General features: G+C 35.0%; 1 protein-coding gene across 5 annotated transcripts in view; it reads right to left on the minus strand.

Moving 5' to 3' along the window:
- The window catches only part of FBXW7 (F-box and WD repeat domain containing 7), a 262,753-nt gene that overhangs the window by 33,251 nt on the left and 215,765 nt on the right, over positions 1-13,737 (minus strand). For 4 of the 5 annotated variants that reach the window (XM_027866990.1, XM_027866987.1, XM_027866988.1 and 1 more), the window contains one exon: positions 898-980. In XM_027866990.1, coding sequence (XP_027722791.1) covers positions 898-980 — 83 coding nt within the window. Of the gene's footprint in view, positions 1-897; positions 981-3,417; positions 3,696-13,737 lie in introns of those variants that run through there. The other variant, XM_027866989.1, reaches the window with a different exon arrangement.

The raw sequence follows: 13,737 nt of genomic DNA on the forward strand, positions 1-13,737 counted from the left end.
GAGAGAGAAACAGAGAGACAAAGACAGAGACAGAGAGACAGAGAAAGAGAAAGAAAGAGAGAGACAGAGAGAGATGTACCAATAAGAATTCATGGGCCAACTTCCAGTCTGGTATTCAGAGAAATATGAAGACATTGGAAAAATGTAAATTTAAATTCTGAAAGGATTGTTACCTTTCTTTAATTTTTAAAAGACACACACAAACCACCAAAAGTTACTTTTAATTGGCAGCTTAATAGAAAGTATGCTTAAGTTAGGTTAATGAGCATGAGAGTGGGAAAAGTTTTGTAGTGACGTATAAATCCTCAAATGATGGAATGCTTCAGTAAGACACAAGAGAACAATTGTAGCTAGTTGTTATGGTAACTATTGGACTGGTATGAAAATGTATGTATTGAAAACATGTAAGAACTACTAAGCAAGTAAAATGTAATTTCTAACAATAATTTCAAGAAATAAACTTTAGTTAGTAATTATGTGGTTTGTATTATTAGCTTAAAATTGAGTCTTCAGTTTTGCATGTATAAATTTCTACTTTAGGATCACAGTTGCTATAGCAACCTGATACTCACATTTTGGGATTTCCTTTTCAGAATTTCTTAAGAACTGGGCTTTTAAAATTGTATTCAGTTCACATTTTAGTCTTAAGTGAAAGCTTCTATCCATCAACTGCCTTGCTTCATAGGTAATTGTTGGAACAACACAAATTCTTAAATAAGAAACACTGTCCCTCCTTTATTAAAAAAAATCTTTTAATACTATTGAAATTGGTGAATATGATAATTTTAAATCATCAACAATTTAAAATAAGTGGAAAGCTGTTTTTCATCATAGCAACTGAAAAAAAAGGATGTTTGTAAGAATTATGAGAGAGAATTAGTTATTTCATTTAATTACCTTGTATATTCTGAGACTTTGCATGGTTTCTTTCCCAAAGAAAATGACCGGACCTCAGAACCATGGTCCAACTTTCTTTTCATCTACAAGATAAAAAAAAATGTTTTAAATTTTTTCTAACTATACCATTTTTAGCTAGTATCAATGAAAATTTTTAAATTTCCATCTAAATCATAAACTCTCAGAGCTGTAAGGAATCTCAGAGGTTATCTGGCATGAATAGAATATTTATTAAAAAAAAACACAAACAATGTGAAAACATATGAAAGCTTCATAGTGCATGTCCATCTAATCACAAGATGCCCAGGTCTCAAGATGGTTAAGAAATGTGGAATGGTCTTTTCCATGTGAACATTAATTTTTTGTTGCTGTGTATTTCCCTGTCAGCTGTTTTCTCTAAGAAAGGTACATTTCATGATAGCTTATACAATAAAGGGACAAATTTAAGAAGTACCCCTTCCTTCTTGAACTGCATGTGAATTTTAAAACATTTTTGGCTCATTTCTTAGACTTTTTACAAAACTAAGTGAACTTTTGAAGCATACTGACATTTACTATGAGGAAAAGATAACAAAAGTTATAAAATCTTATTGAAATATCAACTGTTATTCAAATAATTAATAACAAGCAGAGAGAATATTGAAAGAAAAAAAAAACTCCATAAAATCAAAGGGCTATCAGAAAAAGGAATAACATTCCTAGGGAAAAAAAAATCAATTGATGCATCATTAAGTTTTCATATGCACATATATACATTTAGAACTAAAATAATCTTGCACTATTTTGAAATGCCCCAAATGTTCAAAGTAAGGGATAAAATTAACATCTACATAAACAGTTATACTACCCTATGAACCAAATACAGTATCCGGGACTTAAATATTACATCTTGCTTCATTACACAGCACTGCACAAAAAAAATTTTCAGAATGCTGTTTTTATTATGATGATATTATGTGTTCACTTTCATATCTTTTTTTTTTTTGTAGAATGGTGGAATATCAAGTTTTAGGACATACTTCAATATTAGTCAGTTGAGTTTACCCAAACTCCATGTATTTGAAAATTGAAAAGAATAAAATCTGATGGTAAAAATAAAACTTTTTTTTTCAACCTTAAATGTTTCCTCCCCTATGTTTGTTCCCTGATTTACTATTGTTTTCAAGGTATATGAGAAAACCCAATAGCCTCCAGAGTGATGGATAGCCTCTTTCATTTCTATGATAAAAAAAAAAAAAGCAGCAGCAGCTTACATTGTAGGAACCTTGTTTTCCTGACTATTGCCTCACATGGGAACATCACAGAACAACATGCTATGTAACATTAAAACTAAAAAGAACTGTAAGCTCCCAAAACAGACCTGCAGAGCAATGCTGAGGATAATGAGTACCATCTTTTTAACATCATGTAGGAAAAGACAGCACAAACATAGAGAGTTTATTCCTTGGTTCACGACAGCTAACTGGAAGACTACTAACTGGTCTCTGCTATCTTGGAGAAGTTTCCTTGTTCATTAAATGTGTTTTAAAGTAATTCTTCTTAAAGAAATCATTGTTTCTCCTTCTTGAAGCAGACTTGCTTTTCAAAGAAGTAAAATAAAATAAAAGCTGGGACAAAAATATTATTTGATATATCTCTAAATACAGATGCGTGCACACACGCATCCATGCACCAAAGGGCCAGTACAGAATGCCTTAAAAAATGTTATGGTCTTTGGATAACTATCTCATTGGTGTTTATTTTCACATTTACTATTAAAAAAACAAACAAACAAACTTGGGTATCTGATCTAATTAAGTTGGAGGTATTGGCTTTCAGAACTTCTCAGGATCACTCATAAATAATACGGGTGCAATTGCCATTTGACACACTAAAAACAAACTTTATTCCCATCTTAGGGATCCTCCAATGAAGAAATTGCCCACTGTAATGCCTTAAGGAAATCCTTGTAAAGGGCTGCCAGAAAAAAATAAAAATAAAATATTAACCCAGGAATTCAGAAGTATTTTGGATGACATACAGCTTATTGAAACAGTGACTTTCAAATAAAATCAATTTTTGCATATTTTGGTATAGAAGGATACTAAATGAATTTTAAAAGAAATGCAAATCTAATTCTCAAGTGCTGTAGCAATCCTATACTTCACCACAACCAAGTAAGGGGGAAAAAATCATGTATAAGATGTAAAAATCATAGGTGTAAGATTCATTAAAAACCAACTAAGGTTAGAGAATTTCCAGGTCAGCATTTAGAGAGCTACATTTCAAAGTCATAATAGATTTTTGGCGATAAATGCTCAGTTTTAAAATGGCACTACTTATTCAGATTCCTAAATTCAAGCTTTTTACAGCTCATGTTCTCTTCCTTATTTGCTTTCAATCACAGCATAAAACAGAATACCAGGCATCTAGCCACCCACCAAAATTAGAGGATACTGCAGCCATCTCTGATGATACAGATTTTCCTCCTTAGCCAAGCACACACACACGCACAACACAGGAAGAAAACAGATTACTTACTTTGTAAAAAATCATTTTTAATGTGCCGTAGAACCCCATGTTTTCTGTATTTTTCCCCTTCAGTGATTCTGTGCCCCCGTGTGTCCGGCTGCTTGGCAGTCTCTGACAATATAAACCTTTTTCAGGTAGGTATGTCACAGACTCTAATGTGGACATGCTCAGGCACGTCAGAAAAGGAAGATTAGGCAGCAGAACCAGCAACAAAACTCCACTGTAAAGGCAAATGCAGCTCAGTATCAAACCGCTTCTCAGGACACACATACATACATGCAGCCCGACTGAAGAGAACTCGAGGGAATAATGAGAGAGAACGGAGAAGATTATTGGAGGAGACTATGCCCTGTCAAAGCCTTGACTGAACAGATTCCTCCCTTAGCAGCAGAGGGATCAGATTACATCTTCCCTCGAACACAGAATGGTGCAGTCCAGGATTCAGCAATGCAGACTGCACATCAATTATATGGTGATCCGCTCCAGGGAGCCCATAAGCACACAAGGCAACGAACAGAGGGAGGATGTGGGCAGGAAATGAGACAACCCCTATGCCACTGTCCCCTCCCCAAACTTTTTGTCTCTTATCTTCATATTAAAAGAGCATAGGATTTTAGGAAAGCATTAACAGGCAGATGACATTTTACCAATTCATTCTTTTTACACAACTGAAGGAGCATGTATTTTGGGACAGTCTAACAGTAAAACAGGCTATTTTTACTATGATCATGCTGTAGTCCTGGAGAAGACTGGGGAGACTGGGTATGCAGAGTCATCAATCCCAAGGAGAGAAATAAAATATTATTTGCATGGTTTGCAATAGAATGAGCAGGTCTGGAGGGCACAACATTTGTGATAATTATATAATACAGATTAGACCTCTGCTCATGAATTTTGTAGTCTGTAGTACTGAAATCAATTAAAAATTTAACGAAAATAGCAACTCTCCATACTTTCCCATTCTGTACCCTACCCTCCAAGAAGAGAAGGCAGGAAAACTTACCCCTCTCTTACATTTACATGAACCCAAGTTATCACAGGAATGCTGATGGGTTAGCATTAGTCAAAAGGGTAACATATAAAAGTTTTACTGAAAGGTGCTCCCCCTATTCCTTTACTTTGGCATACAAATTGTGTTCATTTTATGACTTCATTCTCACCAGCTCACATAAAGAGGACAGGTCTATTTCCAAAATTATTTTTAAAAATTTATTAACTAATACAGTTAAAGTTGCCTAAAAGCTAAACTTTTCCTTGATGGTTTATATTGTATGTATAAGTACAAATCTGAACATTGTACTAATTTTTATCTTGTAAAATGTTGAAAGCAACTGACTTTGGAGGCAATTAGAAGATTCCTGAGAGTAGAAAGGTCCATTATTATATAGTCTAGTTAATTAATTCCTACTCTTCTCATTAATGTACTACATTATAAGCAGAATATTGTGCTTTGAAAGTTTCCTCATATTATTTGGGCTTACTACTCTTAAATATTCTCAACTGTAGTAGTAATTGACTTCCTTTAGTAAAAAAATATGCTTTTACTCACAAATTTTAAGATTTCAAGACAGTCAATCCTGGTTTGAAATGACTGTTGGGACAGAATTGGTACGGCCAATTGTCGTAACTCAATTTTAAAAAAAAAGTGTGTGTGTGTATATGTGTATATCACCTAATATTTTCTGTGTTGCCAGCATTTTTAATAATTTGTCATTTGCTTTGTGTTATTAATACAGTATTTCTTCTAATGCAACATTAGATGAAAGAAATACAAAACCCTACATCAGTGATTATAAACATAAAAACAAGATTCCAAATATAAGTTCATTGAATAATAAATAGTAGTTCACATTTATATCATGCCAGAAGGGTTTTCCTCACAACAGCCCTGTGGGGTATATGGTTGTTATTATCACCATAATATAGTTGAGGAAACTGTAGTTCAAAGGTTAAATAATTTGCCCAAAGCCACATAACTTCAGTCAGTGGTTAAGGTAGAACTTCAAGCCCAGCCTTAAATCATAAGTCTCATGTTCTTTCCACTATAGCACATTGCTACTCATGATTGTCACTTGAAAATTATATGAACAGAATCAAAGAATATTAGATAATGTTGAGACTGCCATTTAAAAATCTCACTGTTGGCAATACATGATTAATGACATGATATTATATGATATGTGACACAACACAGCGCAACAGAAAATAACACAAAAATTCTTGATTTTGAGGGAGAATTCAGTGTATGTATATATGTATATAATATGTGTATAGATCCAGCAGAAGAAATTCTTCTAAATAGAGAATTTACTTCCATAAAGTCCTATTAATATTCTAATTATCTACAACTCTCAGAATTTGTTTTACTATGAATTATTCATTTATTTATCTAAACATTTAAAAAATTTTTTATGAGGAAAAGAAATTTTTATGATAGATTTCATTGATACACACATGGAATTTAAGGTGATGGCCCAACATTTTTCTCTTTGGAAAAGGAAGTCAACCCTTAGCAGGACAGTCATCAGGAGATATGGTAGAAGGGAGCATACTAAACTAAATTCCTTGTTCATGACTGGTGTGACTTTTTCTTACCACCTTTGCACAAGTTGCTACAGAACTAATCTTAAATAGCTGATCAGGGAGTAGGTGTCCCAAAAGCTCATAGGTTATTAATTAGGTAGACATATCACTAGGATCTCATAACTATGACCATAAAAATTAAAGTAAGCCTACTCTCACCCTCATCATTTAGGGAACTTTAAGACCATTCATTTAACATATTTAGACATTTCTCCCAAATGTATACAGTATTTATCTTTACCATGAAGAGGTTGAAAAGTAAAGTTTTCTTACCTAGCACCTATATGAATTTCATCTAAGTAGAATCCAAATCAATGAAACTTTTAGTGCTATGGCATCAAGTTTTTCAATGTTAGTACTAAGTTATAATCTAAATCTGAACCACATCACTTATGGTTATGGAAGTCTCATCTAAAATGTTAATACTTAAAAATACAGGCAGTCACCAGTTTATAAATGAGCTGTACTTCAGGCCAGGCCTTTCTAAGTTTGGAACGTGTAGAACATTTCTACATAAAGGCACGTTATATATGGTAGTTAGAGTCTTCACCAGCCCATATAACTTCAAAACAAAACAAAAACAAAAACAAAAACAAAAAACCCAAAGCCTGAGGGTACATGTATAAATAAAACATTTTTCTTCGTAGACTCCAGAGATTCTGTGGAAGAATGCTTCAGATCGTATCAAAGAAATCAGCTAGAACACCAGGAGAAAGAAGACAAATCAGTGCCAGGGTGCCATCTCCCCCATGTCATTGTCAAACCTACAGCTGAAGTAGAAGTTCATTGGCTAGGAAAGTCAAATCCTAAGTAGGCAAGCCAGGAGAGAGCAGTTCATGTTCCTGCAGCCAGTGGCCAGTTTCCAGGTGGTTGCTCAATGCATAAACCCAGACTGTCTGCAAGTGCTAAAGTATCTAAAACGATACCAATTTAATATGAAGAACATATTATTAGGTCAATATGGGGAAGCCTGTACCATACCTATCAAGAAGGCATAAAAGTTTTCAGTGTAAAAGCAGCATTTGATCATTGTAAACTAGGACCTTATATGATTTTTAAAAGTTAATTATATAAAATCCTATCGTTAACATTCTGTATATAGAACTACTGGAATGTAAATAAGTTTACCAAAGGGAGAAAAACTAAATAGCTACAAGGACAAAAAAATCATTTCTTTTTCATACAAATATTTATAAGTAAAGCGGCAATTAAAACCTCTTCTAATACGCTTATAAATAGCCAATTTCACTCAGCTAAATATGAATTTAGCTTACCCTATGCCTTAACTATAAAAGATAATTTTTTATGTTAGGCTAAAGTCACAAAAGTTTCCATACTGTATATATTTATTTAGCAGTTTCACCACCTATAAACTTTTTTGAAAAATTAAGTAGTCATCAACAGAGGACACAAAATGCACACAATGCTTACTGTAATACAACTCCCCTGGACTAGGTATATACGGAGAACAGATATTAAGCAGGACTTCCAAACCAGCTGTTTCTTGATGAACTGAAGTGGGGAAGATAGCCATAAACAGGAAGGCCAGTAGAAAGGTTCTAAAGATAATTGGAGGCACAGCTTCATCATGACATTGCAGTGAACTTCTGGGAAACAATGGCAATAAATTACCCAGCCATGCTGCTGTTTATCTAGTAAGAAGAAAAGTAATTCTTTTTGGAGACTGGGTTTGGGTTGGTTTCAAGCTGGACACACTATCAAATAATATTAAACAATAAATGAAAACCCAATGAACAACCTTCTTAGGACCACAGCATTAGAAAGTAGTGCTAGATGAGCCATTGGTCTTTCATAGCTATACTCAAATAGAAAATTACTTTAATTGGTGGTATTTGTAAAAGCAAAGAACTCATTCACCTTTGCTATAAAAGAACAAGATAACAATGCTGATATTTGGATCTTTTAACTACTATGCTTGCTAATCCTGAAATACTTTTATATTCCATTTTTAAACCAGTAGGAGAAAAAAAGTCCTAACTCTGAGTGTCAACAATCCTTTTGGTTTTATTGTCATGACAACCTTTACTCTGCTGTTATGGGGGAAAACCACCTGCTACAATTAGGTTTCTGGCCCTGGGCATCCTCTCTGGATCCAGAAGAAGCTGTTTAAAACTTTAACCCAGGAAGAAAGGAATGTCGGGCATGTAGAGGTCATACCCAATTCTGTGAAGCTTCACTAACTCACTATCATTAACCTTCCAGTATGCAATTTCATACTGACAGGGTTACAACTGGATTTGGCAAGCTAATGATTTTGTTCAATAACAGTAATCATTAGTTAAAACAATATGTACGTCTATCATTCATTTTTTCACTTGAACAAGGAGGCATCTGTATACCTTATCAGAATATTCTCCAGGTCAGCTAGACTACTTATCAGTTAAGGAACAGATTTGGGGGAGGGGTGTCGGGGGCATTAATTTATTGTAGATCAAAATACAGAATAATATAAACCTTGTAAAATCACTAAGCCCAAAATATTTCATATTGAAACAAATATAGCTTGTTGACTGACTGAAGTTAAGAAAGACTCCACTCAATGTGTGTGTATGTGGGGGTGGGGTGGGGGGAGGTGGCAGGGAGGTGGGTGCTTTTTCATTTTCTACTGACATTTCTCTAGGATACCACTAGAACACTTGGCTGCCCCACTGTGAACCCCTGCCTTCACCAAGTGACTCATCTTTTTCACTCATGTATTCCCCGATGACATCCTTTACCTCAGTTTTTCTCTGAAGTTCCTTATTTGTGTGTGTTGTAGTCTGCTCACAGGCATCCTATGTGTAATATTTATTTTAAATTCTTCAGACACCCGAGTGTTCCATGATAATCATAAAAAATTTGGGAAAATTGGCTTTTGTTTCTGGGATAAGTCTGAGACTAGTGAAATAAGGAGAAAGAGCAAAAATAAAATAATATATACAAAAACAAAAGAAAAATTTTGGGGGAAAAATGTTAGAAGATAATATAAAATCACTCTCCTATTCACATCCTATGCTCTCACCCCGAAAAAAATATATATAGGTAGAGACTTAGAGAAACTAACAAATGGAAAGAATGATGATCTTGTAGTCAAAATCTTGGTTAGAACCTTAGCTCTGATTTGTTAGGCCACATCTTAAAAACATCTCTATGATTCAGTTTCTTCTTCTGTAAAACAAGGAGAGGGTGTTGGAACAGATAAACTTTAAGGTTTCTTTTGAATTCTAAATCAATGGGAAATGGTAAAATCATGGTATTTCACTACACATTAGAACTTTCATTAAAAAAACTGTACTTTTCTCTAATGTCCAAGCTACTCATGAAAATCCAGTAATAGAGAGTCAGTACATGAATCTAGGTTTTCTTGATTCAAAGCCAGTCTCTATCCACTAAGCCAAATTGCCTCCAATTCTATTCATGGCTACCTCCTCCAGGGGGGAAAAATTACATCAGACAGGTTTTCAGTATTAAATACTTACCAAAGATCCTCTTAATTCAAAGAATACTGTGTACCTTGTCCTTGTACCTTGTCCTTCTCATAATGCCAATGAAACCATCTGACATTAAGCCCCAGTAAGTCAATAGAGAATACCTCAACTTGTCAAGAAAACCTAAAAATTCTTGAAAGTTTCAGGTTGATGTGGAAACATACTGAGATACCAAGCTTCTCATGTCCCTCCTCCATCTATGAAATGGCCAAACTATGAAAAATATTTAATGAATAATTTTGTTAAGAAACATCTCTTGACTTCATCTTTTGACAGATGGAAAAGAGAATTCTTAGACTGAGTCATTTAAGAGGGATTGAAAGGTTTTAGGAAAATTTTTCTCTAAGGTGTGCCAAACAATTAAGTGACTACTATTGTGCTTGATGAATCAAAACTGTTAATTAAAGTTTCGATTAAGCTCTATAACTATGTTTTGTTTTGTTGTAGGCCTTTGTCCCCATTTGGGAACAGCATACATTGTAAGTAGAAATGGCTTGGATCAGGGATATTTACAAAAACATAGAGATGCCCCTTTTGGATTCATCTCTAAGCAGAGATGCTTAGAACTAGAATAATTCAATTAATAAATTTGTCCCTGGCAGACTTTTCCCAAAAACACAGAATAAAGGATTTTTCTTCCACACTGATAAATGAATATAACATTTCAGGAAGAATCTCAAAGATTCATGTACAAGTCTCTTAACCAAAGAAAAGAAAATCCAAACAAATATGAAGAATCAAGTTGGGTCCAAGAGAATGAAAAAGTCTAAGTGTGGGGCATAAAAGTTTTGTTTGAACAAAGAATAAATAAATATCCACTTGGTTACCTCTCTTAAAGAGTACAATTGTTCCTGATGGTACTTCTGGGACTCCAATTTGACTCCTCGCTAACAAAAAGTTTTGAGAACTGGAAGAAATCTCAGAGAACATTTATCTCAGCTTACAAATGAGGAAACTAAGGCCCACTCTGTACATTTTTTATATAAATTTAGTTACTTACATATTCTCTCCTTCATTTGAAAATGAACTCAGTGGAAGCAGAAGTAGGTGGGGTTGGTTTGTTTGTTTTTGCCCCTCTTTGTATCTCCAGGAGTTAGCACAGTGCCTGGCACAAGTGCTCAGTAAGTGCTCACAGGTTAAGCATTAAACTTGTCCAAGGTCACAAAGGAGCCTAGTTTACTGAAAGCCAGTTCAGTGCTTTTTCTGCTATTCCAGGAAAACTCAAAGATATGGCTCCAACTGAGTCTCCATAAGGCTGCCTATGAGTCAAGGCAGAAAAGACTATAGCAGCAACATTTTACAATTGACCCTTGTGAATAGTGGGTAATAGACTTGATTTTTCCAGCACTGGGTACACAGTCTAGAGATGATACGCCAGCTGCTACTCTCTCTCTTAAATGCTATGTTTATCCTCATCAGAAGGTAAGAAGGAATAGAAAGGTGTGGAACCCTGAATAGCTATTTAGTTGGCAGTGCAAAATAGGAAATGAAAAGTAATGGATAAAGAAAATTTGTAAAGTATGAAATCAACCAAGATGCAGTGTGGTGTAATGGATTGAAAGCCAGGCATGGAATCAGGAAGACCTAGGTTGAAACTCAATCTCTGACACATACCAGCTATGCAACCCTGATCAAGTACAAACTTCTCAATGCCCCAAACCATAAAGTGAGAGATGAGTGGTCAATCTGATTGGTAGAGGGAATTCCCTAAACTAATGAAACCACAGAATCAAACCAAAACAAAACAAATTAAATCACCAACCAAGATTTTGCCAACCATCTACAAAGTAATGCTTTTCTGCAGGGCTTCTTAAACTTCTTCTACTTGAGACCCCTTCAGCACTTCTTAAACTGCTAGAGCAGCAGTGTCCAAATTTATTGACCCTATTAGTTTAAAAAAAATTAGCATGTATCTGCAATGTGTATATTTATCCATTTATAAATATACAAATGTACTATTGTATTAAAAGTAGTAGTATGGGATAGTGAACAGAAAACTGCCCTTGGAGCCAAGAAGGTGTGGGATCCAAGCCTAACTCCTGATATACAATGGCCCTGTGATCCTGGGGCAGGTCAATTAACCTTTCAGTGCTCTAGGCAACTCTTCAAGACTATAAGTAGTAAAGAAGGTACAAACCTACAAAGGTAAAGGAATTTCTTGACTACAGTGATTCCTTTAGCAACAAGTAAAGTCCCTAATCCGACCATTGAACTAATAATTATGTACATTACAAACACTCCCCCTCCCCACCAACATGAATTAAAGGATGAGATAAAGATGACATAATATCTGATCCTAGAACAAACAAGGAGCCACTGAAATTTAATGAGTAGGGCAGTGGCACAGTCTGGCCTCTGTTTTAGGAAAACCACCTCACTAACTGTGAGAAAGATGACTTAAAGAGGAGAGACCTAAGGCAAGGAGACCAATTAGAAGGGTATTGACAAAGTCCAGGCAAGAGATGATACAAGTCAAAGTTATAGTAGCGGCCATGAGAAGGGGACAGATGAGACAGATGTTGTAAAGGTAGAAATAATAAGATTCTGTAACTGATTGGACATGTGTATGAGAACAGTGAGAAGTAGAAAATAATACTGATGTTGGGAATCTGGGTCATTGTTAAGGATGATAGTATTAGGAACTCTGGAAGAGGGGCAAATTGGAGAGAGGGGGGAGATAATATAATATGATTTGTGCTAAAGAACACAACCCATCCACCCCTATTTACTCTGTGAGACTCATTCTGTCCCACCTGAAATGAAAAGGGGAGAGGGAAGATTCTTCTTTTCACATCACTGATGCTCAGTGACGCTCATGAGGTAATCTGGGGAGCAAAGGTGAGGTAGATATTTCCAATGTCACCTGTGCAGTTGCTATTATGCATGTGTCCATGTAGAAATCGTGAGGTTGGAATCTTACAGAAGGAGTGGGAAGAATGGGAGATAACGTAGGTATGATTATGTTAGACATACCCCTCCCAACACACACACTCACAATTTGAGGAAGGAAGGATATAACCTGTCTTCCTTCCCCCAAAATGACTGATTTCACACACCCTGTAGTTAAGCCATGGTCCTCACTTTGGAGACCACTGCGACTGAGGACAGAAAAGAATTGCTGGATATCATACCCAGCTGCCTGAGAAAAGCTCACAAGTTAGTTGAGGAGACAAGAAGCTAAGATGGACAATAATATGACAATATAATCAAGTGCTAAATTGTGTAGTAAGAATATTAGTGTTATGGGAATTCAGAAAAGATTAATATGGCCTGAAGTAGTCAGAAATGCTTGATAGTGGGCATCAGCAGGGGCTTAAGAGCATTATCTGTACATTTAAATTATTCATGTAGTTCCTGTTTCCATTACTATAACTAGCAAAAATTGCATGTAGACATGCAAAACATTGAAAGAAGTATTTTAGATCATTACTATGTTGGAGTTTTTTCCTCCCCCCAAAAAAATACTGGAATAAATTCAGTAACTAATAGGATCATAAGTTTAGAATTAAAAGGGACCTCAGATTTGGACAATGATTAATAACAGCATATGTTCACTTACTTTTCAAGAGTCCTTTCAATATACTTGCTGTCCTGTTTTACTCTTTAATTTCAAGGTATGCTCTCCATCACATCATGTCTCTAGGAACAGTTTGGTCTAGTTAACTAATTTCTGGGAACATTTATTTTCCTCTGTGAAAGACTTGTGACTGTAACTTCTGGACTTCAGAGAGCTTATTCTCTACCACTTTACCCCACTAGGTTTTAGGATAAAATGTGAGGATTATAGTGTTTTCCTCTCTAATAAAAATAAAATCATTAAAAGGATTTTTGCATTACATTAAGGACATTAAAAGAGAAAGATTATCAATACAACACTCTGAGAGAAGGTTAATTTTCATTAACAGTTCTCATCAAAATCTTACACATAAAAGACTTGAAAAGTACTTGTTTCTTATCAGAACATTAGTGCAGTAGATACACTGCTTCTTACAAGTAGGTGGTCAAAAGTTCTCCCATCCAAAGATACTCAGAAAATCAGTAACTGGCCTTGATTTATTACTCTTCCTGATATGAAGATTGTCTGAAATCCAAGTATCAACTTGCAAATTTAAGTCACAGAATATTTCTCTATAACAGGGGTTTTTATAAGCTAGAGAGTAGAGTGTTCATAATTTGTTGGTTGTTTTTTTTGTAGGAAGGTGGTGGTTATAGCAGGAGTTACCGCTATTATTAAGGATCTCTTATTAAACATTGTGGT

Source organism: Vombatus ursinus, unplaced genomic scaffold (assembly GCF_900497805.2).
Source record: "Vombatus ursinus unplaced genomic scaffold, bare-nosed wombat genome assembly UNPS02014784.1, whole genome shotgun sequence".
NCBI lineage: Eukaryota > Metazoa > Chordata > Mammalia > Diprotodontia > Vombatidae > Vombatus > Vombatus ursinus.